This window comes from Sminthopsis crassicaudata, chromosome 5 (assembly GCF_048593235.1).
Source record: "Sminthopsis crassicaudata isolate SCR6 chromosome 5, ASM4859323v1, whole genome shotgun sequence".
Lineage (NCBI taxonomy): Eukaryota > Metazoa > Chordata > Mammalia > Dasyuromorphia > Dasyuridae > Sminthopsis > Sminthopsis crassicaudata.
In genome coordinates, this window is record NC_133621.1 from 215,134,147 (window position 1) to 215,158,272 (window position 24,126).

The window sequence follows — 24,126 nt, forward strand, 5'->3', positions numbered from 1 at the left end:
GGTCCTCCTGATTTAAGGGCTGGTACTCTATCCATTGGGCCATCTAGCTGCCCCTCAATGAATCTTATGATTAAAAGGCACATTTCAAAATTAAAATGTCAATTTCTATTAAAGTTAACTGAAATAAGGAAAAGTCAATACATTTTACTCATCTCTCTTGAAATTGTGCACAAATCCATGTGTACATGTTATATATAAATCTCATATGCAAAATCTTTATTAAAATAATGACAAATTCCAATGCAGGTAATCCAACTCAAATGCAACTGGTAGTTTCTAATAATACATTTAATTTCAATTGAATTCAATGGCATGCTAATTTAAAAAACAAATGAGAAAAATTTAATTGTACAAAAATGAAACATATGGATAAGGTTTTTTTCTAATGTATATATTTTTAAGTATATTGAAAAACATAGGGAATTTAAAAATAAGATGAAAAAAAGACAAAAAAAGTAATCAGTAGTGATATAGTTAAACAGACATATAATTAAGAACAGTTAGGGATAGAGCCTAAAAGAAATTATGCTAGTATGAAAAGTGATCACAGTCTGTAAGAATTTTAATATAATCTAAAATGTAATACTCACTAATCACAATACCAGATAACTTTAGGCTATCAGTGTTTATTATTCAGTAGCCAGTGAGGGAAAGGTTACTGAAATGATTCATGGACTGCTAAGATCATTTTTTAGTCGCAAAGTGTTTTTTTGAACTTTTCTTCAAGGCTATAGCAATGGATAAAAATGTCAAATTTCTCTTCTTTAGAAGAATACAACTATGGGACATGCTATAATAAGGTATTGAACTAGGAATGACAAGGAATAATCTTAGTCCTAGGTCTATTTTTAATTTTTTTTTGAATTTTTAACCACTTTACTTTTTTTTAAGCTTATTTTATGCATCTGTACAATGAGAGAGTTGAAGAGATCTCCCGTCTCATTATTCTGAAGTTTTCCAAAAATGAACTTACCTGCTAATGGAGGCCCAATCAGAACAGGACAGCATTCCACGATGGTCACAAGTCCCACTGCACTGGAAAACCTTGTGGGACCGACAAGATCCATGAGGGTTTCAAAGAGTACGCTACTGACCATACCAAAGGAAAAGCCAAAAAATACAGCATAGACCACCAGGCCTGTATAGCTTTCTGCCAGAGGGCACAAGAGATGACAAACGCCATTATACAAGACTGCAAAACTAAAGAAATATTGGATACGAGGCCGGATCATCTTGGTGTTTGCCAATAGACCCATAGAAGGCCGAGCAAACATGTCTACAAAAGCCAGGATGGACAACAAGAGGGCTGCAGAATATTCATCAATTCCTTTGTGTTTTGCATATGGTGCCAGAAATACAATTGGTGCAAAAAACCCAACAAACATAATAACATTTCCTGATAAGTAAATCAAAAATCCTCTGTGTTTGAAAAGGGACAGGTCTAAATATTTATTGATAGTTTCACATGCTGATTTCTTCTTGTTTTGCTGTAAACTTGCATCTCGAGATGCTTTCTCGACATCTTTTTTAGGGGGAGTTTGTTTGGGTCCTAGAGGTCTCATGAGTGACCCAGCCACACAACAGTTCAAAAGGAGCCCTCCCAGTATCAAGAAGCTCCCTTTCCAGCCAAAATGATTGAAAAGAAACTGATTGAAAGGTGCCAATGTACTTAAGAATACAGGGCTTCCAGCCATAGCCAATCCATTAGCAACAGGTCTTTTCTTGTAAAAGTACTTGCCGATCATGGTTAAGGCAGGTTGTAGGTTGAAAGCTAAACCCAGACCTAGAGAAAAACAAAATAAGACTAAAGGTAAATAATTTCTATAAAATTGGAAACTTTGAAGAACATTAAAATTAGATAAGACAATTGGGTCCCATATATAATCATTTTTGATACTCCTTGTCCAAGGGGAATTTATAAAATAGGCTTTTAAAAAATGTTTTTTATCACTAGATACACATTGGGAAAGTTCAAAACTATGTACACATTATCATCTTATAATATTACTATTTCATATAAAGAGAGGAATTCAAATTTCTACTCATGCTTGAATGATATTACTTAGAATGAATTTAAAAAGGGACAACAATACCCAGTATTCTCTAATACGGCAAAATATTTCTAACTTACTTAGTATGGGTATTAACCTTATGTTTATCATAGTTCTTCTAAATTTCACATATGTGCATGAATTATTTTAATGAAAGACATCTTTTGATGGCTTATCATCTGGTACTGAGTTTCTCCAAATATATTAGTCTGCTTCTGGATAAAGACCCAGAGCCTGTCACTTACAGCTTAGCAGAGTCCACCAGAGATTATTATGTTCTGTTGTCACACCCTTCAAGGACCTGAGAACAACTAATTCCTCATATTTTTATGAAGCATCTAATATATTTCTAAAGTGTCATTAAACTTAATAAGTCTATGGGACTAGTGTGTATTGATATGATTTCATGTGATTATTGTTCTTAATTGTAAAGGACTTTGGATTTTAAAATAAAATGTTTTTTAAAAATTTGTAATCATGGGGCAGCTAGATGCCATGATTAGTGGTTAGAGTACCAGCCCTGAAGTCAGGAGGATCTGAATTCAAATCTGGTCTCATACACTTAATACTTCCTAGCCATGTGATCTTGAGCAAATCATTTAACCCCAACTGCCTCAGCAAACTAAAAACCAAAAAAGCCTTGTAATCGCTTTATGGTTCTTTTTAGAGAATAAAAAATATGTGGGTTAATTATTCAAATATCTTAGTTCCAGAATTATAATTAGAGGGCCATTAACACATGTTTACATAATTTATGTATGGAGGATGATCTCTATGTATATGTAAATGGCATAATCATAAGAAAAATATATCAATTCAAATAATTTAAAGAAACATTTTTAAAAATAAATTTCATATTTTTTTAGTTTGTTCATCACTTACATTTCTCTAGTGCCCTCCCACCAAGTTCTCTTATTAAAACACACAAATACATACACAAACACACATCCCCAAATACACACCATAGAAAAGGAGGTAGTCATTCAGCAAAATTATATATATTTATATATACACATATATATATAGGTATACATATATATATATATATATAAGTGTTTATATACAGATAAATCTATATATACATGTATAGCAAAACAATACATAGACATACATATAATCTGCATATATAATGTATGCACGCATATTCAGAGAGAGAAAGACAGACAGAGATAAATTTAGAGTATATGTAGTCTTCCATATCCATATATCACCAAAAATATAGAAAGAAGGCTGATACTGTAAGACAATTCAGGTCAATTTAGACTTTCAGGTTAGCATGAAATTAGATGCTTATGGACATCAATCTTTAAGGATAGGTAGCAAAGACATAATATTGAATCAGTTAGGTAAAACTCCCCAGCTTTTTGTTGGCTAGGGTAGTCTTTTGGTCTTCGGAACAAAGCAAGGGACTGTGGAAGGTTCTTTTGTGCTTAGGGCACCAAAAAGCTATACAAATGGTTTGAGTCTTAGATCTTTGGGCCAATTAAATCTTAATGATATCTTTAACATGTTTCTTTCTATCTATTTACCCATCTATCTATTTATCCACCTCTTAGTCATCTGTGTAGGGTAGAGCCTTATACATATATGTGTATACATACACATATATATACACATATATGTATATATACATATATGTATATATACACATATGTGTGTGTGTGTGTGTGTGTGTGTGTGTGTGTGTATATATATATATATATATTTAATTACTTGCCAGCTAGGAGAGGGGGGTGAGGGGAAGGGAAGAAATACACTTCTTTGTCAAGGAATTTCTATCATTTAAATGGCTCAAGAAGGTTGCTAGTGGCACTGAAAAAGGAACTTAATTAAAATGAAAAAAAAAGAGAGGGAAGAAAAAAGTTTTAAAAAGTAATATTACAGTTCCCTGAATAAGTTATAATATACGGGAGAATAATACTCTGGATCTCAAGTTTTATCATAACCCTGAAAAAAGAGTGAATCTTGGATCTTATTGATACTGATCCATATGGCAATTCCAAATCTTTGTAGTTCTAATAGGTCCCCTAAGATAAAACAATAAGAATGAACAAGAACAACACTGGAAATACCAGGACAACAGCACAGGTGATGAAATGTCCACCACAGTCACCAATCTTTATTACAGATCAAGATGATTTTTGCTGCTAACCAAGACAAAGCACACTCTGCTGGGTATAGGTTATTATCTACTCCAATGGTTTTAGAGCCTGCATTGCTGCTGACATTGGAGTCAAAGTTACAGCTTACCACACTGTTCATTGTCACTGGGGCTCCTATTATTTCCCATCCCATTGCTGCCTGTTATATCAGAGTCAAATACTAATATATAATTTAAAGACCAAAGGGTGCTGAGTGCTTCCACTGCCCCACCATGCTGGAACTCTTCAATGTTCCAATGCCAAAGGCTGATCACTATTCTCCTATGCCAGACTAAACTATGGCACCTATGCCAGGCTTCAGATACTGCTTTGTTCCCTGAGCCAAGATCTAAACATTGCCATCAGTGTTTTTCTTCCTTAGGACCTGCTGCCCATAACTCCAGCCAGGGGGTTACTTCCTTTGGTGGTTTACCATATTAATGAGGCTATGAACAATCACAGAAAAGGATTCAGTCAACTTTTTGGAGAGGATCAAGCATTATCCTTTTAAATGACTCTCTCAGGACTTATCACTAAAAAAGTCCTCCTCAAAATTAATCATAATTTTAAAAGTCCAAAATCAATTGGCTTTCATAACTTCCTGATGGCTTCTCAAATATCATAAGAAAAAGACTCAAGTAGGTTATTCAGCATAGTTTTTAAACAGCCTTAATCACTGAATGAATGAAAGTTGCCTCCATTAAACTGGGACCTACTAAAACCTTAACTTAAAAAGGCTAAAAGGTCTAACACTGATTCCAGGGCCATATCCAGTAGTTTTGATCAATAACTTGCCAAGACCAGCTAGCAGCTAATGACCAGACCTCCCTATATAACATGTTTCCTTACTCTCTTTCTCCTAAAAGTATAAGCACTTTTCTTATGTAGGTCTCCTGGTGGGACATCCCCCAGAGTGGCAGGTTTCTATTCTTTTATCTTGATGAAGGATGCTTTTTCCCTTCACTTATGAGTGATTTATTTTAGGATTTGACAGAGTAGAACCCAGAGAGGAGTGAAGGAGTGAACATGTCTGACTTGACCTTTTCCTTAAAATGGAGTTTGTTGAAGAAACTAACCAATTACATGTAAAGAGAAAGTATCTTCTAGGATGAGAAAGAAGCTAGAATATGAAAGAGAAAGAAGTCCAAAAAGACAAGAGCAGAGTCTGGAGAGAAATGAAGTCAAAATCATGGCTGGTTTGGGCTCTTCCTTAAAAGTGAATTCATTTATCATTTATCTCATAGGTGTTTTCTTTCTTTCTTTTTTCTTTTTTTCTTTCCTTTCTTCCTTTCTTTCCTTCTTTTTTCTTTTTTTCTTTCTTTCCTTCTTTCCTCTCCTTTTTTTCTTTCTTTCTTTCTTTCTTTCTTTCTTTCTTTCTTTCTTTCTTTCTTTCTTTCTTTCTTTCTTTCTTTCTTTCTTTCTTTCTTTCTTTTTTTCTTTCTTTCTTTCTATCTATCTTGTCTATCTTTACCTCTTATTGATATATCTATACATGTGTGTGTATATATGCACAGACATAAAATATATGTTGATACATGTATATATGTGTATGTGCACACACATATATAGGTTTACCAAATACCAGTTATTGAATTCAACTATTCTTTTATGTTTTTTTTTTTCTGTCCCATTATTCCACTTTCCTTTTAAAAAAAAAAATCTAGTATAAAAATTCATTTTTTGTCATTACTGCTTTATATTATTGTTGGAGGTTTAGAAAAACTATCTTCTCTTCATTCATACTTTAAAATATATATTTCATTTTATATCCTAAATATTCTTTGAAATGAATTTTGTAATTATGTTGTGTAGTTGTGTGAAGCAACTTCTTTGTATTCTGATCTATAGGTGCCAAAATTGTAAATCAATTTTGGGACTACTTCTATTATTTTGATATATCATGTTTATGTATACTGACTTTCTCTCCAATCACCTAAGTTATTCTTTATTTTTTTAAGAATCATTTTTGTAATTACATCAAGTAACATTTTAAAATTCTAAGACATACAAGACACTACACTATATGCCAGGGTTACAGAAATAATTATATAAAAGAATCTGATTTTTAAAAGTTTTAATGCCTTGAGAGTTTCTAGAGTAGTTTATATTTATATCTCCCCTGCTTTTCCTTACATTTAATTCAGCAAGAGTAAAGAAAAATTTGTTTTAGATCATAAGTATCTTTTTTCCAAATAAAAAGTATGCTTCTTATCTGATACTTCAAGGAACCCTTTTTGGTTTGAACTGAGTTAAATGATGTGTATGTTTAGATGTAATTTTTGGAATTTGGAATAATGAAAAATTAATAGAATAATATTTTGTAAACAGACAACTGAGATCCAGAACAATCTACCCCCTTCCTGACTTGTAGAATATTGGGCCTGCAGATTCCCCAGAAATATCTATTAAGGGCTCTTTGAAAAGAGATAGTCCTTGCAGGTTAAGTATAGTTTTTTCCTGAGGCTGGGATTAAGTTACTTGCCCAGGGTCACACATCTAGGAAGTATTAAGTGTCTGAGACCAGATTTGAACTCTGGTCCTCCTGACTCTATTCACTCTATTCACTGCACCACCTAGCTACCCCCAAGTATAGCTTTTAAAAAATAGGTTTTTATTTTTATCTTTTGATTTCATATTGCCTAGATCTTCCCCTCCCCTTAAAAAGTTCTTTGAAATAATCTAACATGAAAGACAGAGACAGAGACAGGGAGAAGGAAGAAAAATACAATTCAGCAAAACTGATAGCTACATCAAATCTATCTATCTATCTATCTATCTATCTATCTATCTATCTATCTATCTATCTATCTGTCTATCTATATATACATATTTATTTATATATACACACACACATTAACTTTCATACCTATAGGTCCTGAGATCTAAGGAATTTAAAAGGAGAATTTATCTTTGATACCTTCCTAACTCCCTTAGGAGCAATATTTTTATTTTTATCTTAAGTAATTACCCAATAAAATATGGGTGCAGTAAAAAGGGTAGTGGTTTAGAAGTTAGAGGCTCTCAATTTGAATTCTGGATCCATAATGAAGATTTACATTTCTGTAAGTTTACATTTACATTTTAAATGGACTCTTTATATGTTTGGGACTTAATTTTCCCCCAGAAAATATTTGTACAGTTTTTTCTAGATCTAAACCATCCAAGCCTAGGATTTCTAGGTGTGCCTTTTCTCCTAGCTATATTGTCATTTTAGCAAGAGATCAAAATTCAAAGTAATTAATTAGATTAGAAGACTAAAAGTTTAGTACTAGTGAGATTTAATGTCAAGACCAATGGCACCTTACATGATGATACCATTGGACAAAGGGTCCAGAATCCCACCTAAATAATTGCAAGGAAAGTTGTCTTCCACTCTGAAAACAGAATTAGGGGAAAGTCTACCTGAAAGCATAGGTGGTCTGGTGAAGGTGAGGGACTGAGGATCATAGTCTTGATGCAATTCAGATTGGTAACTAATAATATTAATTAATTATATAATAATAATGATAATTAGAACAAGCAGCAATGCTTTAAGGTTTGTAAAACTCTTAACAAATATGTTCTCATTTTATCCTCACAATCTAAAAGGTAATTAATATAATTATGCCCTTTCTATAGATGAGAAAATGAGGCAGACAATGGTTAAGTGTCTTCCCAGTCTTCAGAAAGCTAGTTTGAGGCTAAATTTGAATTCTGGTGTTCCAAGTCCATAAGACTATCTACTGCTCTGCATAATTGACAGTCAGATTATATACATATATATGTATATATATATATATATATATATATATTAGGACTTTAAAAATTTATAAGCTTTGATGATTGTCCACAAAGACATGATGAGTAGAGAAACACAGGTAAGTGAAAAATAATAAAAATTTTTTTAATGTAAACAATAATTGCCTCCTAATAAAAAGCCTTCTAGTGCTTTAAATTTTTAAATCATTTCTGTAATGAAATAATGTGACAAAATTATGCAGCTAGAATGTTTGAAGAGCAATTCCAAAGCCTAAAGAATTTATTTGTGTTATTCAGAATTTAGTCAGCAATAATTTAAATGTTAAAGTTAAGTGTCTCCAGAACGTTTTTAATGAACATGTATTTGAAAACTCCAGGTGGCCTGAATGTGAATGAAGAGCAAATTGAAAAAAAAGAGAAAACAGAAACTCCTTGGTTGACCATGAAGCCAAATTCAATATTCCAACAAAATTAACTAAAGAATAAACAACTTTCAGTTTTAAAAAATTGCTTATGTATGCATTGTATATTATGCTAGATAAACAACCAGTTGGACAGATTTTTTTTCAGTTGATTGAGGGTTTTGGTACTATGTCTACAACTTTTGAGTGGAACATGGTTTAGAGGACAAAGGTTACAACTTGGAGTTAAGAAGACCTGGTTTCATACCTTACCTCTAACATCACTATGTGACTTATGCTAAGCATTTAATTTGTAAATGTCTAAAGAAGATATCTGAGTTTTAGGGTACATGTTCATCTGCTTGACATTTAAACTCCTTCTTGACAAGAACATGTTTCTAATCTTCACTTTCAGTCTTTGAATTATGATCTTTCACACACTTTATAGTTCAAAGTTGACTTCTTGCTATAATTCAACATAATATTCAATCTGTTATCCTGGGTCTTTACACAGTCTTTCCCTCATATTTATAATTTATGCCTTCCTCATCTCTGTTTCTTAGAAACACACTTAAGTTAGCTCAATCAATAAACATTTATTACTTATATATAATGGGGGTAAAACAATCCCTACTCTCAAAGAATTCATAATCTAATGAGGTAGACATATATATTACACACATACACTCTCTCTATATATACACACACATATTTATATACACTCACGTGCATATATCCACACACATGCATATCCATACACACACACACACACACATACATGAAGAACTTTGGAATCAATTATATGATATGGGAGACAGTGTAAAGAACTGCCCAGCATAGGATGCCCATGTCAAAGATGGTGCTGTGGTCTATGAGTGAAGCAAAATTTCTATAGAGTGTTGGAACAATTGCAGAGGGCTGGACTTCTGAAAAGGTGTACTTGAATCTAAGACAACAGAGCACTTAAGGCTAAGTACCTACTCAGTGTGAGCTAATGGCTCTATAAACATATGATTGTCACCTGCTGAATGTGTGGCGATAAGGTAATTGTAGGCAAGGGTTAGACTGAGGGGGAGAGTCAGAGAAGACTTTTGGCTCCATCCTCCAGAGTCTAGGATCTATCTTTGATGAGCCACATGGCAGCTTGCCTGCATCCTTCTCCTCTTAAAGACCAAGGACTTTGATCCTGACTCTGATCCTGAGGCCCTCCAGAGAGCAAGCTGGAACATTACAAATTTCAGTAGCTCAAGAGAAATGAGAAATGTGCAAATTTAGAATCGTTTCTTTTCCAATTGTTCATTTGGACTATTTGTACCAACCTATGGTGGAGCTTTCTGAAGTGTTATTGGCCTAATCATAGCCAGACACACTATACCTTCTCTCTCTCTCTCTCTCTCTCTCTCTCTCTCTCTCTCTCTCTCTCTTTCACACACACACACACACACACACACACACACACACACACAAACACACACACTCTCTCTCTCTATATATAAACACACTACATATATATATATATACACACTATATATAAACACACTATATATATATATAGAGAGAGAGAGTGTGTGTGTGTGTGTGTGTGTGTGTGTGTGAGAGAGAGAGAGAGAGATTGTGTGTATGTATATATATCTTTACTATCTCTAATATATATGTGTCTGTGTGTGCATTCATATGTGGATAGATAGATATAGATAAATATACATATGCATAGGATAAATTGTAGTTAATCTCGAAGTAGCCTTCTTAAAGAAGGTGGGATTTTAGTTAAAACCTGAAGGAAATCAAAATAGAGAGGAAGAGAGGGAGCATTCTAAACATAGAAGAACCATCAGTGAAAATACATAAGAGATAGAAGATGATGTGTCTTGTGCATAGAACAGCAAAACTAGTCACTGGATGGTAAAATATGTGGAAAAACCCTGGAAAAGAAGCAGGAAATCAAAGTATAAAGGGCTATAAAAGAAAGAGTTTTATATGTGATCAGTCAAGTGATAAGTAGACACTAGGGTCTTTAATAAATGGAGAAATTACACATGACACGTACACTTTAGAAAGATCATTTTAATAGTTCATAGATGGTGGGTTGGAGTGAGAAGAGATGTAAGCCAGGAAGATCAGAGAGAAAGATTTTGCTAGAATATAAGCAGGAGAGGATGAGGATCTGAAACAGGACAATGCTAGTGTTAGAAGAAAAAGGGGGATAAAGGTAAAATTGACAGGTCTTTATAAAAGATTGGATATAGAAGATGAGGTAGAGTGTGTAATCCAGAGAAACTGAGGCAAGAAAGAGATTAGAGGTTTTTAATATTTTATTAGAGGGAGAGTTTGGACTGGTTAAATTATCTTGGCCAGCTGCTTGGATATGACTATTGTCTCAAGGCATCCAACAACAGGTGAGGGATTCCAGAAATCAGGGAAACAAAGGCAAGGGGTGGGGTGGGGTAGAACACTGGTAAGGGAAAACTCCAGGAAAGGACTATAAATTCAGTTCTGACAGGTTGGGGGTAAGGAGCAAGGATCATAAATTCTAGGAGCCAGGATGTCTGAGGCAGAAGATACCTAAATATTTGAGATAAGCTATCTGAGTTTTATCATTCTTTGGAATGCCAATGGCTAGGGCTCCTAGTCCTAATGGCTAGGAAGGGGGGTTGCACAAGGAAGAATGAGGCAGAACAATTCAGGGAAACTGAGGCAGAATAATTTAAGGAAACTGAGGCAGGGAAACTCAGGCATAATAAGTGAAGAGTTGAAGATGATACCTAATATATAAGTCTGATTTCCTAGGAGAATGATGATTCCCTAGACAATAACAGAGAAGTTGGGAGGAGAGACAGGTTTGTAGGGAAAGATAATGAGATTGCATTTGAGAGGTCTATAAAACATCTACTTCAAGATGCCAAATAAGCAGTTAAAGGTTCCAGATGGGATGTCAGGAAAGAGGTTATGGCTAAAAATTTAGCCATGAAAAGAAAGTGAGATAGAGGATGCTAGCTAATGGGAAAGGAAGTTTTGTTTGTTTTTAAATTTATTTAAATGAGGGATATATGGACATACTTAGAAATAGCTTGGAAGCATCAAGTAGACAAGGAGAAACTGAAAGATAAGTGAGAGAATGGGGATAATGAGGGAGTGATCTGTTGGAGTAGATGGAAAGGAATGGTTCACTTGTGTTTGCAGAAAGATTGGTTTTAGGACAATCCTACAAACAATGTTGATGGTCAAGTAGATAATCTTGTCAGTGAAACCAAATTTCTGAGACAATAGTGAATAGACCAATTCCTCAATTCTACCTCTAGGCCATAAAATTAGGAAATAAGTAGCAGGAAGCTCTGGTCTCTCTAACTTTTCCTATGAATTTGTCTTCTTGCCTCTGGTTCTTTGCTAAATTTTTCTTTTAATTTAGGCTGCTTCAATTGGCATTACAATCACAATAAACTTTGTCCCTTGATGGGTTCAAGTCCGCATATTCTTTTGAGACACCTCACAACATTGGTCTGCAACCCCAACCTTTTGGGATCCTTTTCCAACTTAACAATGCTATGGCAGGCTAGCCAATTGGATTTAAGTGAGAGAGAGCTCTGCAAAATCACCTGTCTCACTTTCCTGTCCAGAGCTGGCTAAGATACAGATCAGGATACCTGCAGATGTTCCTGGATGCAATGGAAGATTGGCCTTTTTAAGCTAAAGTTTTCAACTGGTCTCAATTTGCCTGAGGCTGCATCCATTCAGTGATTAAGGTTAAGTAGCTATTAAGGAGAAGACTTTCCTCTTTCACCTAGTTCAAAAAAGATCTAGATAAATAAATGAATGAATGAATCTGGGAAGGCAAGATTCTCAAAAGTTTCTGGCCAATGTAGAAATTCCTGTCTTAGGAGAGATTAAAGGAGATAACTTGAGACAAATAATTAATAGAATTTTAGAAATTCTTGTCTTCTTTACAAATCTCTCTGGAACCTCTTGGATAACATCTCTATATAAACTTTGTTTTATGACCCTGGTTATGTATAAAATTAATTTCTAAAATTGTATTCCTCGCACTCGGTATCCTTGCCTTGTGCCCGCCAACTGGTGTCCCCTTGCCAGGCAGTTTGGCCTTTATAAGAAGCTAAATGCCTGTCTATTCCCTTACTATCATTTCCTATACAGGCAAGTCTGGCCTTTAAGCTCCCTAGAGGTCAAATGCCTGTCTATCCCTTTACTATCAATAAAGACCTTGCTTTAACACAGCATTGAGTAGTGAATTCATTCACTAACATGGACCTGGCCCATGGTACTTTGGGGAAGGAGAGAGAGGTAATCACACCTCCAGAAAAAGAGCTGATCCATCTCGGTTTAGAGCCTCACTTTCTCCTCATCAGAAATGATTGCTACTTACATTCAACCTGAATACCCAACCAATACCAAATACCATTCAACCAACCAGTACCCAACCAATGACCAAATGGAGTTTGGTCTAGGACCTATTGGTGCCAATTGGAATGTACAATGTGAGATGATGAGGCTAGGAAAAGAAACCCATGAAAAATGGCTTCAATATTTTCAGTTTAATATCAAGCCCAACATTATAAGATTATAAATTTAGGACTAAAAAAGCAGTTTTTGTTGTTGTTGTTGTTGTTTAGTTCTTTTAGTCCTCTCTGATTCTTCATGATCCTACTTGGACTCTTCTTGGCAGAGATACAGGAATGATTTGCCATTTCCTTCTGTAGCTGATTTTATAAATGAAGAAACTGAGGCAAATAGTTAAGTGACCTACCCAGGGTCACACAGCTGATAAGTTTCTGAGACCAGATTTGACATCACAAAGATCTGAATTTCTGACTCTAGAAATGACATGCTATCTACTGTATTACCTACAAAACCTGACAAAGCCATCGGGGTAATATATTAAAAGTGCCTTGTTTTATATATGAGAAAGCTCAAGTATAAAGATATTTCTATACCTTCTAAGGTCACAAAAATCTTTAAGTGTCAGAGGAAGGATTTAAACTCAATGTCTTTCCAATTCCACATTCAGTACTCTATCTTCATCTCTTCCAAAACCTCTTTTTCTTCAAATTTCAACTGAAACATCACCTCTTACCAAGGCCTTTCCTGATGTGTCCAACTGTTAATGCCAACCTATGAAAATTAGCTGATGTTAATTTGGGATATAGTTTATACTTAGTTATTTGTAGATGTCATCTCCCTTGAAAGAATGTAAGTTTCCTGAAAGCAGCAACAATTTCATTTTTATATCTGAATCTCCAATAGCCTAGCATACTGTCTGGAACATAGTACATACTTAATAAATTTATATTCTTGCTTGATTGACATATCTTAAGTCACACACTTGTGATTTTCCTCTTAGTATAGTTTACTGGGTTGATGAAATTACTGACCCTTCCCAAAATTCCATATAGGGCTTACCAAGATAGCTCCCATAGTAAAAATAAGAGATTCAAATAAAATTATTAATAATGGAAAATTCCCAGGGATAAATACAATAATTGAAAATATAATAATTGACAGCAACTTTAAGACTGAAGATAATAGAATATAAATAAAGTGAACTGAACAGAAAACTTGAAAAATAGGCTTACCTCCAACAAATCCCACACAGAGGTAAAGTTGTATTACACTATTACAAAAAGAAGCAGAAATCATTCCCAAAGAACATAGTATACCTCCTGCTATCATTACTGGCCGACTGCCATATTTATTCACCAAAATGCTGCTTATTGGACCTAAAGAAAAAAAAACAAAAATATTATTTTTAAAGTTCAAAAAACATTATTTATCTCCTATCTGAGTAAATTGAAATAGTAAATTTCAAGAGGATAGATTATTAGTGATTGAAGGAGAAAGAGAATCCAGAAATGTCAATAATGAGAAAAAAACATTCTGACTTCCTTTAGTCCAAAACGCTAGGGGGCATGATCAAGATAGTCCATCTGCTATTAGAAAAAGTGGTGAAGGATATGTTTTCTAAAGAGCATAGTTTTCATGTGTATAAAATGTAAAGATAAGGAGAAGAAAAGGTTAAAGAATAAAGGAATTTTGTTAGTGATAAAATGGGACTTCCTACAGCCACAAAGGAAATTATTCTTCCTGTCTCATCCACACTGATGGAAAAAGCAAGCAATATGAAATCAATTATACATGTAACATCATGCAAAACATCTCCATGTTAGTCATATTGTAGGAATAGAAAACAAAAAAGAGAGAAATTTATATTTTAATGTTGTACTCAGATTTCTTCATTTTTTCATCATGAATCCTATGGATTGCTTTGAATCATTGTATTGATTAGAATAGCCAAGTTTTTCACAGTTGATCATCATTATAAGACTATTCACAATGTTCTCTCAGTCTTTTCACTTCATATATAGTATAGAATATAGTATATATATAGAACTTCATATAGTTCTTTTAATTTTTTTTTTGCCCCTGAAAGCACTCTGCCTTGTAATTTCAACACTCATTCAGAACCATATGCCACAACTTGTTCAATCATTACTTAATGGATGAACATCCCATCAATTTCTAATTCTTTGCTAATACAAAGAGAGATGCCATAAATATTTTTTGTATATATAGTTCTTTTCCTTTTGCTGTTCTCTATTAGGAGTACAGACTTAGTAGAGCTAAGTCAAATATACACAGCATAATAGACCTGTGTACATAGATTCAAATTGTTCTCCAGAATGTTGGATAGTTTATTAATGTACCTATTTTTGTTCATTCCCTCCAACATTTATCTTTTCTGGTAGGTGTGAGGTGCTACTTCAGAGTTATTTTAATTTGTATTTCTCTAATCAAACAGTGATTTAGAGCATTTTATAAAAGCATAGCTTTGATTTCTTCTGAAAACTACCTGTTCATATACTTTTGCCATTTATCAACTGGGGAATGGCTCTTTATTTTTATAAATTTGACTCAATTCCCAAGTATTTAAGAAATGAGACTTTTATTTTAAAAATGCATTTTTAAAAAGTCACTTTGATGAGGATGAAGCTGAGGCTCAAAGTTGAGATGGGTCAGTTCTTTTCTGGTTATGTGATTACCTCTGTCCCTCCTCCTTCCCAAAGTACCAAGGCCAGGTCTAGCATGAATTTGCTACTCAATGCAATGCTGTTTTAAAACAAAATCTTTATTGATTAGAAAGGGAACGAGGCAGGGTCGTCCAGCAAAGTGGCTGCAAGGTACAAGGCCAATTTGCAAAAAATAGGATTTTGGAGATTCATTTCATACACGAACAAAATCATAAAAACAGCCTTCAGGTATAGAGATGTTTGTATGCAAAGAGGTTCTGGAAAGATTTGTAAATAAGACAAGAATTTCTCTTAAGGATGTAAAATTCTGTTAATCATTGGTGTCTTAGGTTATCTCCTTTAACCTTTTCTAAGACAGGAATTTCCTGTAAATCATTTGTCTCTTGGGCTATCTCCTTTTAACCTCTTCAACTTCATTATCTAGAGTGCCTTTTAGCAAAATGTAGTTTTCTTGATTATCCCTTTTAATTAGTTTTATTTTTTGTTTTTGCTTTGTCTGAGATCATGATTGCTACCTCAGCATTTTTTTTTTTCTGAAACATGTTATATTCTATTCCCACCATTCACTTTTACTTTGTATATCCCTTCTGTTTCAAATGTTTCTCTTGTAAAGAATATATTGTTGGATTCTGGTTTCTAATCCATTCTACAATCCAGTTCTATTTTGTGGATGGACTAAGCATTTACATTCACAGTTATGGTTACTAATTGTGGATTTCCTTCTATCCTGTTTTCTTCTCCTCTTTTATTTATCCTCCTAAATTTATTTTACTTCTAACGATTGTTTCCCTTAATCTGTCATCTTTTTTGTTATCCTCCAACCATTTTCTTAATCCCTTCCTCTCTATTTCTCCATAGGGTTGTTGTTTGGACTTTATTTTCAAAGAGGACCAAGACATCAAAAAGAAGATGTCATGACTGAAATTGAATTGGATTTAAGGGAGGGAGGGATGTTCAAAAATAAGTCTCGTTCCACCAAAGCCAAGATAAATTTCTATAAACAATTATGTGTGTGTGAACCAATTTAGATGAGAGTAAAATTCAAACATTGTCCCTTCCTACTCCCCCATCCTGAAAAGCAAAGCAAAACCAAACTAAAACAAAACAAAACATTTTTTTCTCTCCACTGTATGAGCTTTCTTGCAAGCTACCTCTCCCTGTCCCCTTTCCCCAATGAACCCATTTATTCACCTCTTCATTTTTTGGAGATTATTCCAACATAATCAACCCACACCCATGCTGTCATCTATATGTAAACTCAATTTAACAACCAAAATAATAATAAAGTTCTTAGTTACATGAATCATCATCCCATATAGAAATTAAACAGTTTAACTTTATCAGGTCCCTCATTATAAGTAAAATCACTTGGGAAATCACAGGTTCACATCCCAAATACAAAGTGAATCTTATCTACTCTCCCCTGGACTTACTAAATAGAACAATATATGGTAAATATCTTCCTTTAGAACATGTTACCTTGTAAGGGGACACACATAAAATATTTTTGTCAGGTCCCTGAAGTTTTGTAATTAGATGCTTTAATGATTGCTTTTCATGGCTATCTAGCATTGAATATCGAGGGCCAAACAATAACTGCCTTGTGCTATATTTGTTGGCCCTAACAGTAAAAATATGAATCTGGAAATATGAGTTGAGAATTTATGATACTATAGTTTTAAGAGTGTCTGAATACAGTTAGAATTTTGTTATATGGTCTTCTGACAACTGATATGGGTACATTCAAAAGACGGGGTAAAGCTTCAGTTGCTCAGGATGGTATCTCTGAATTTTTTATCTGATTTCATTATTTCACAATCTTCTGAAGTATTCTATGCCTTCTGGTAACTCAGAAGAGAGCCTAATACATAAGACTTTACTTAAACCAAAGATTCTTAATTTAGAATAGTCAGAAAGGGTTCTGGGCATAGATTTAAAAGGAGTTATGAAATCTAATGGGGGAAAAAAAAACTCTTTATTTTCACTAATCTCTAATAAAAAAAAACTTAACATTTTCTTTAGTTATGAATATAGGCAACAATTTTTTATTTGTCACACTTACAATTTTAGGAAGAATCAGTCAATCATAAGAGGGGATTACAGAGACAGAGCATGTGGGAGAATTGCAGTGGTAAATTGAATTTCAAATATGAAAAGTGTTCTGTAATATAGTATAGAATGTATGTAGGGTCTTCCCTATAGGGAAAAGAAACTGAGGCAAACACAATTAAGTAACTTGCTCAAGATCACACAACTAATAAGTGTATGAAGTTAAATTTAAACTCATAATATTAAGTCTTCCTGACTCCAGGTCCAGTATTCTATCCACTATACCACCTAGTTGGTCTAGAGGGTATTAAATATCTTTCTAAAAAATAAACCTGGTGTGTGTGTGTGCACGTGCACACATGGCCATGCTCCTGTTTTAGAAGGAATAATATCAAATCCTTACTATTCATTAACAATGGTCAGTGGTCACCTAATAAGGCAGTGAGTAAATGGGACATGACTGGTAAGTTGTTTTTTTTTGGTTTTTTTTTTTTTTTTTTCCTTTTTAAATGGAGTCAGCAATCAGGCAGTGAGTCATTGAAGCATAAATTATTCATCAAGAGCACCCAAAGAGGGCAAATTAAAGTTGAATGAATGCTGGGCAAGCAGAGGGCAGTCAAGAACTCTGGATGCCTGTGAGAGTAATGGATCTGAATGGGAATGTTTGTGTCCAAAGACAGAAATGGATAGAGGAGAAAAGGAAAAAAAACAAAAAACAAAAAAACAAAAAAAAAACACTTTATCAACTTTAAACCTTGTTTGTTTGTTTTTAAATAAAATTATCCTTAAAAATAATCAATATAAATGAATGCAAATATATTTCCTATAGCAAGAGATAATAGGACATGTGATAATTCCCATTTAAGATGTTCTCAAAAAAAAAAAAAGAGGCTAATTCAACTGAATTTTAATGTATTTAAAAAATCATTCTCTGTACTGAGAGATGAAGTATCTTTATGCAAGGAACAGCAAGGGGATGGATGAGTGATACCAGAATAAAGAGTCTAAGATAAGGGATAAGGTCCTAAGAAGGCGAGTTCTAAATTTGGGGCTCTGGATGGATATTGGTACCATTGACAATAAGAAGTAAATTAGGTTAGAAAAGGATTTAGGGGAAAGATTTGAGATTTCAGTTTTGGACGGATTTAATTTAAGATATCTATGTTCATCTAATCCAAGATATCTGAAAGTTAGAGATGGGACCCTGTAGGTCAACAGAAAAATAAGACCAGGATAGTTCATTTTGAGAATCATCAGCATAGAGATGATAATGAAACCTATGAGAGCTGATGAGATGATCAAATAAAGATGAGAAAGTAAAGACCAGGTGAAATCCAAATATGGGATAAATATAGTTAGAGAAAGTGTTGTAGCTGAGTATCTGGCAAAAGAGACTTAGAAGTAGGAGCAGGAGGAGAAGCAAAAGAGACTGGTCCCCAAAAGGAACTTGATTCCCAAGAGATAATGACTAGGATGTGACTTTTTTCCTATTATAATTCATTGTTTTGGATTTGCATTATTGAAAGCCTTCTTATCCTGGTGTATAATTGGACTAGTTATTTATTTTCCAAGGTCACTTCTAGCTCTGATTCTGAGCTTGTCATTCATTGCATGTATCAACTAAATGATGTTTCTCATGAAGAAAATATTTTCTAAAAGTATTAAGGTTCCATAAAGAATCTCAGCCACCTTTGTTGTGCATTGTTTCAAAATCTAGTAAGTCTCATTGTTCACATTTCAGTGAATATGAACCTCTAATTTCCAGCTGTGAACCTGTACACATCCCTTTATGAACATATCTAAATCAAATTTTACATTTAATTCCATCTAAAATAAGTTAACATTTCCTATATGCTTCCATATATATATAAGAACATACAACATCATATTCTTTTTATCTTTAATCAGAAGAAACACGAAAACCAAAGTAAAAGCATATTTGTCGCAGAACCAATGCCACCATTATATTTTAAAAGCAAAGGGATGGGAATAGAAATGGAATTTCTGACCTACTGACAGTACTTTATCTGATTAATAGTAGGATAAAAAGCTTTGTTTTGTTGAAAAAAATTAAACCAGTTCCCCTTCCATTTTTTCCCCCTCCTAAGGCTGGGGTTAAGTGACTTGCCCAGGGTCACACAGCTAGGAAGTGTTAAGTGTCTGAGAACAGATTTGAACTCCAGTCCTCCTGAATTCAGGGCTGATGCTCTATCCACTGCTCCACCTAGCTGCCCCTCCCCTTCCATTTTTAAAAGACCATTTTATAACTTCTACTTTTGTCAATTTCTAAAGAATAAAAAGCATGCCTTGATATTATGACAATTATTATTGCTCCACTTTTACTTCCCAACTTTTAAGAATTTCAGGGGCTGCCTAGGTGGTACCCCAATTGCCTCAGGAAAAAAAAAAAAAAAAAAGAACTTCAAAAAGAACAATGATTTGTACTGATAGATCATGGGAATTCCCATACCAAAAGAGTCATAGCTCCAGTCACTTATTTTTATACAATTGTATCCACTTATTCTTTTCTTTTCTTTTTTTTTTTTTTTCTGCTTCCTCCCCTCCCCCCTTTTCTTTTTCTCCCCAACCCCCTTTGATCTCTTAGTCAATCTAGCCTTACTTTTCGGTTGTCTGGTTTTTGATCTTATCATTGAAATGAAACTGTTCTCTACAAAGTTACTAGTGATCTCTAATGTGTTAAATCAGATAGCCTTTTCTGAACCTTCCTTCTTAACTTCTCTGCAGCTTCTGACAATTTCAATGATCCTTTTCTCTTTGATACTCTTTTCTCTAGGTTTCTATGACACTATTCCAAACTGTCTGTTTTTTTTTTTTTTTTTTTTTTTTGTTGTTGTTGTTGTTGCTGTTGTTTTGTTGTTTTTTGCCTTTTTTGTCATTCTCCTTGTTGTTCCTTTATTCTCTTCATCACTCTCATTGAGTTTCTCTCTAGCATCTGTCCTGGGGCTTTTTCTATTTTTCCTCTATCTTATTTTGCTTGGAATTTCATTGAGTCTCATGGCAATTATCGTTCCTATACACATGTAATTCTCAGATCTAGTTCCCAGACCTAATTGCTCTACTGATTTCCAATCTTACATCTAACTCCCTATTTGACATTTTGAACTAGATGTCCTGGACACACCTTAAACTTATTATGTCTAACACTGAACTCATCATCTTTCCACCCAAACCTTTACCTTCTCCTAACTTTTCTGTTACTATCTAGGGTACCATCACCATCCCAGGTATAAACTGCTCCCTTTTATCCTCCCAATACAGCATCTTGTCAAGCTATATCAATTTAGCTGCATTTTTTTCATTTATTTCTGCTTCTCTCATTTAACATGGCAACCACTGTAGCCCAGAATTTCATCAATTCAAGTCTGAATTATTGCAATGGCATTCTTGTTAGTTTCACTACTTAAGTCTTGTCCCATCTCAGTCTTTTCCCTACTCAGATATTAAATTTCCTAAGCTTCACTCCCCTATTCCATAAACTTCAGTGATTCCTTATCACCTCCAGATTCAAGTTTTCTGTTGTTTTAAATTCTTCATAATCTATTTCCTTCCTTTCTTTTTAGTCTTCTTCCATCTCACTCCACATATATTTTACAATCCAGTGATACTGGTCTCTTTGCTGTTCCTTAGAAAAGGTAAAATTTTCTTTGTGCAATTTCATTAGCTATATATCATCACAGAATGATTTACCTTCTCATATCCACTTTCTGACTTACCTGGCTTTCTTCACATCTAAGCAAAATTTCTATCTTCTGTCTCAAGTCTTAATGATTCCTCTACATAATTATAATAATACCTCCCCTCTAAAATATATATCTAATTTATCCTGTGTCTAGATCCATTGCACATAGTAGTTTAACTGTTTTCTCTCTCATTAAACTATTAGACCCTTGAGGGTAAATATTACTTTCACTTCCCTTTGTATTCCCAGAAGTGATTGACATAAAGTAAGTGCTTTTAAAGCCTTCTTGTGTCCATGTTACCCATGTTTCCAGATTGCTAGCTCAGTATAAAGGAAAGAGCACTGAGTGGGGCTTCTAATCCTAATAAATTACTTAAATTCTCTTAATCATTATTTCATTTACAAATCTGAAGTAACAATGGAACTGGTCACCAAGTCAAGAGTATTTATTGCTAGTCCTCTTTTGTTTTTGTTTTCTCAAAGGGAGAAAGGCCTGGAGAAGGGGCTTATGTACATGGTATACTGAGGGGGAGAAAATATCCCCATTGGAAAAATATACTAGGATGCTTTATAGGCCTCCTTAACCTAGGGTCCTTGAACTTGTTTATTTTGATATCTGCACTTCAATATAACTGGTTTTCTTCATAATCTTATTATTATTAGTTTATTTTATGTATTTAAAAATATTGTCCTCAAAAAGGATCCATCTATGTTGCCAAGTAAGGGGGAAGCTTCCTCAAAGAAGTGTGTGACACAAAAGAAGTTAAGAATTCACAGTTTAGATACTCAAGTAATACTACCTATTTTATGTCCTATTGTGAGAACTGAGACAATATGGGTAAAGTATTTTTAAAATATAAACCCAAGCATATAATCAAGTTATAATTAAAGGGGCAGAGAAAGAGCAGAAGCTTAATTTACAGAGATAAATTCATTACATGCCACAAACAGGTTTGAGTCTACTTAAATTTGTTTAAAACACCTCTAGTAAATACCTTTTTAATACTAGAGAAATGAATCTGAATGCTTTTCCTAGGATCAGGATTATGCACTTTTTTTTTCCTCTTATGTATCTTAAAAATAATTTACAAATGTGCTAATTATTCTATTTATAAATTCTTTCAGTTTAAATATTTTACTAGTAAATTTGAATGTAGTCTATAAATCAACACTTAATTTGCATAGTTAATGAATTACTGATAATCCACTGTCTAGGTTTTCCCCATTAGCTCTGAATAATTAGGATTAGCAACTTAAGCAAATGTTTGAGGGGCTGACCCCATTTCCTTCTTTTTCAGAGCTTGTTAATGCAATTTAAATCAAATTGATAAAATGAGAATTGTGATTAAAAAAAAAAAACAACTGGTCTTTTTAAATTACATGTTAGTTAAATGATTCATTCCAAGTGTATGCTAAAGGAATTTTGTATTTCTCATAAAAAAAGGGTCTATGCATAATAAATCTAACAAAGATGCTAAAATAGCTGTGCTCTCATGGGTTTTAAGTATTTAAAGAATGTTTAAGTAATAGAGTCATATCTCTACTTCATATTATCTAGGAATATTGTTAGGAGACAAGTTTCAAAGCAATAAATAAAAATGAAAACAATTTTGCAGTTTCTTCAGACAAGTTTAATAGGTTATTGCCTAGAAGCCCACAAGACTATCTAATATTGATTACGAATCAAAATGCCAGAAAAGATCCCACTTCCCAAACAAAGGAAGACACAATTTAGTTTACCAAGTCAATCAAAGAAAAAAAAATAGTTTTGAAACCTAAACTATACTTTCTTGTCAAGTGTTTTCTGGTATTTCCATTTAACTTTAGAAAGAGCCTCAGGCTAATATTGGGAAATCTTCTCTGTCCCTTTCCTCTCCCCCCTCATCCTGATCCCATCTTCTTCCATTTCCTCCAGGACCATTTTCTATCCTATCAAAGATTACTTGTTTTTCCTTTTTCTTTTTCAATCTGTCACCTTCTACTGACTCCTCTGCCTACAAACAAGCATAGATTTGCTCTCTTCTAAAATTGGGCAGCTAAATGATACAATGGATAGAAGCCTAGAGTCAGGAAGACATCTTCTTGAGTGTAAATCTAGCCTCAAACATTCACTAGTTGTGGATCCCTGGCCAAGTCAATTAACACTGTCTCAGTTTCCTCATCTGTAAAATGAGCTGGAGAAGATGTTTGGAGAAGAATGTTCTCGTATGTTTGCCCACGAGATCCCAAATGGAGTCGCAGAGAGACAAGTCACTGAAAAATGACCAAATGACAATAAAAAGTTCTAAAATTAAAAAAAAAAAATACTCCCCTCACCAAAACCAGAAAATTCTCTCTTTAATTGATCCATATAATTTCTCACTTTCACTGCTAAACTCCTATAATAATCTATTCTTCCTTTATATACTATCTTACTTGTTTATTCTTTGACCCCTTGATAAACTGAAACTGCTTTTTTGAAGGGTAACAGTGAAATATGAACAGCCTAACAATGAAATATAAACAGCCATATCTCAAGATTTTCTTAGTTTTCATGCTCCTTGACCCTTCTGAAACATTAGACATTAACTTATTCTTGATATTCTTTCCCTGTTCCATACCACTACCCTCTTCTTTTTTTTCTACCTATACGATTATCCCTGATAATCTTTATTCCATCATCTTCTTCCTCCTTCCCCTAAAATGACTGGGGAAGTTTTTCTTTATAACAACTCCATTAGAAATTACAGATTTATTGGAGTGATGAAATGTGTTAATGTATATGAGTATTTATTTCTATTTAACTATCTTAATGTACATTTAAGAGTTGAAGGATTTGACCTTCATTTGAAAACCAATGTTTTTATTGGGACTGGGAATTCCAAGGAGAAGAGACCAATGGCTGGCCTGGAGAGATTGACTTAGCAATCACACAGGTGATATGTCAGAATTGAAACAATGTTTAAATCCATCTTTTACTGATTCCATAGTCTTTTCTATCCACAATGTGACATATCTGTAGATTATATC

The 24,126-nt window shown here is 33.8% G+C and overlaps 1 protein-coding gene across 13 annotated transcripts in view; it reads right to left on the reverse strand.

Annotated features, from left to right (window-relative positions):
- Positions 1-24,126, reverse strand: part of SLC16A7 (solute carrier family 16 member 7) — a 248,355-nt gene that overhangs the window by 10,560 nt on the left and 213,669 nt on the right. For all 13 annotated transcript variants that reach the window (XM_074269806.1, XM_074269804.1, XM_074269803.1 and 10 more), the window contains 2 exons: positions 13,917-14,060; positions 974-1,783 (listed from right to left, as the gene is read on the reverse strand). In XM_074269806.1, the coding sequence (XP_074125907.1) occupies positions 974-1,783; positions 13,917-14,060 (954 nt within the window). The remainder of the gene's footprint in view (positions 1-973; positions 1,784-13,916; positions 14,061-24,126) is intronic.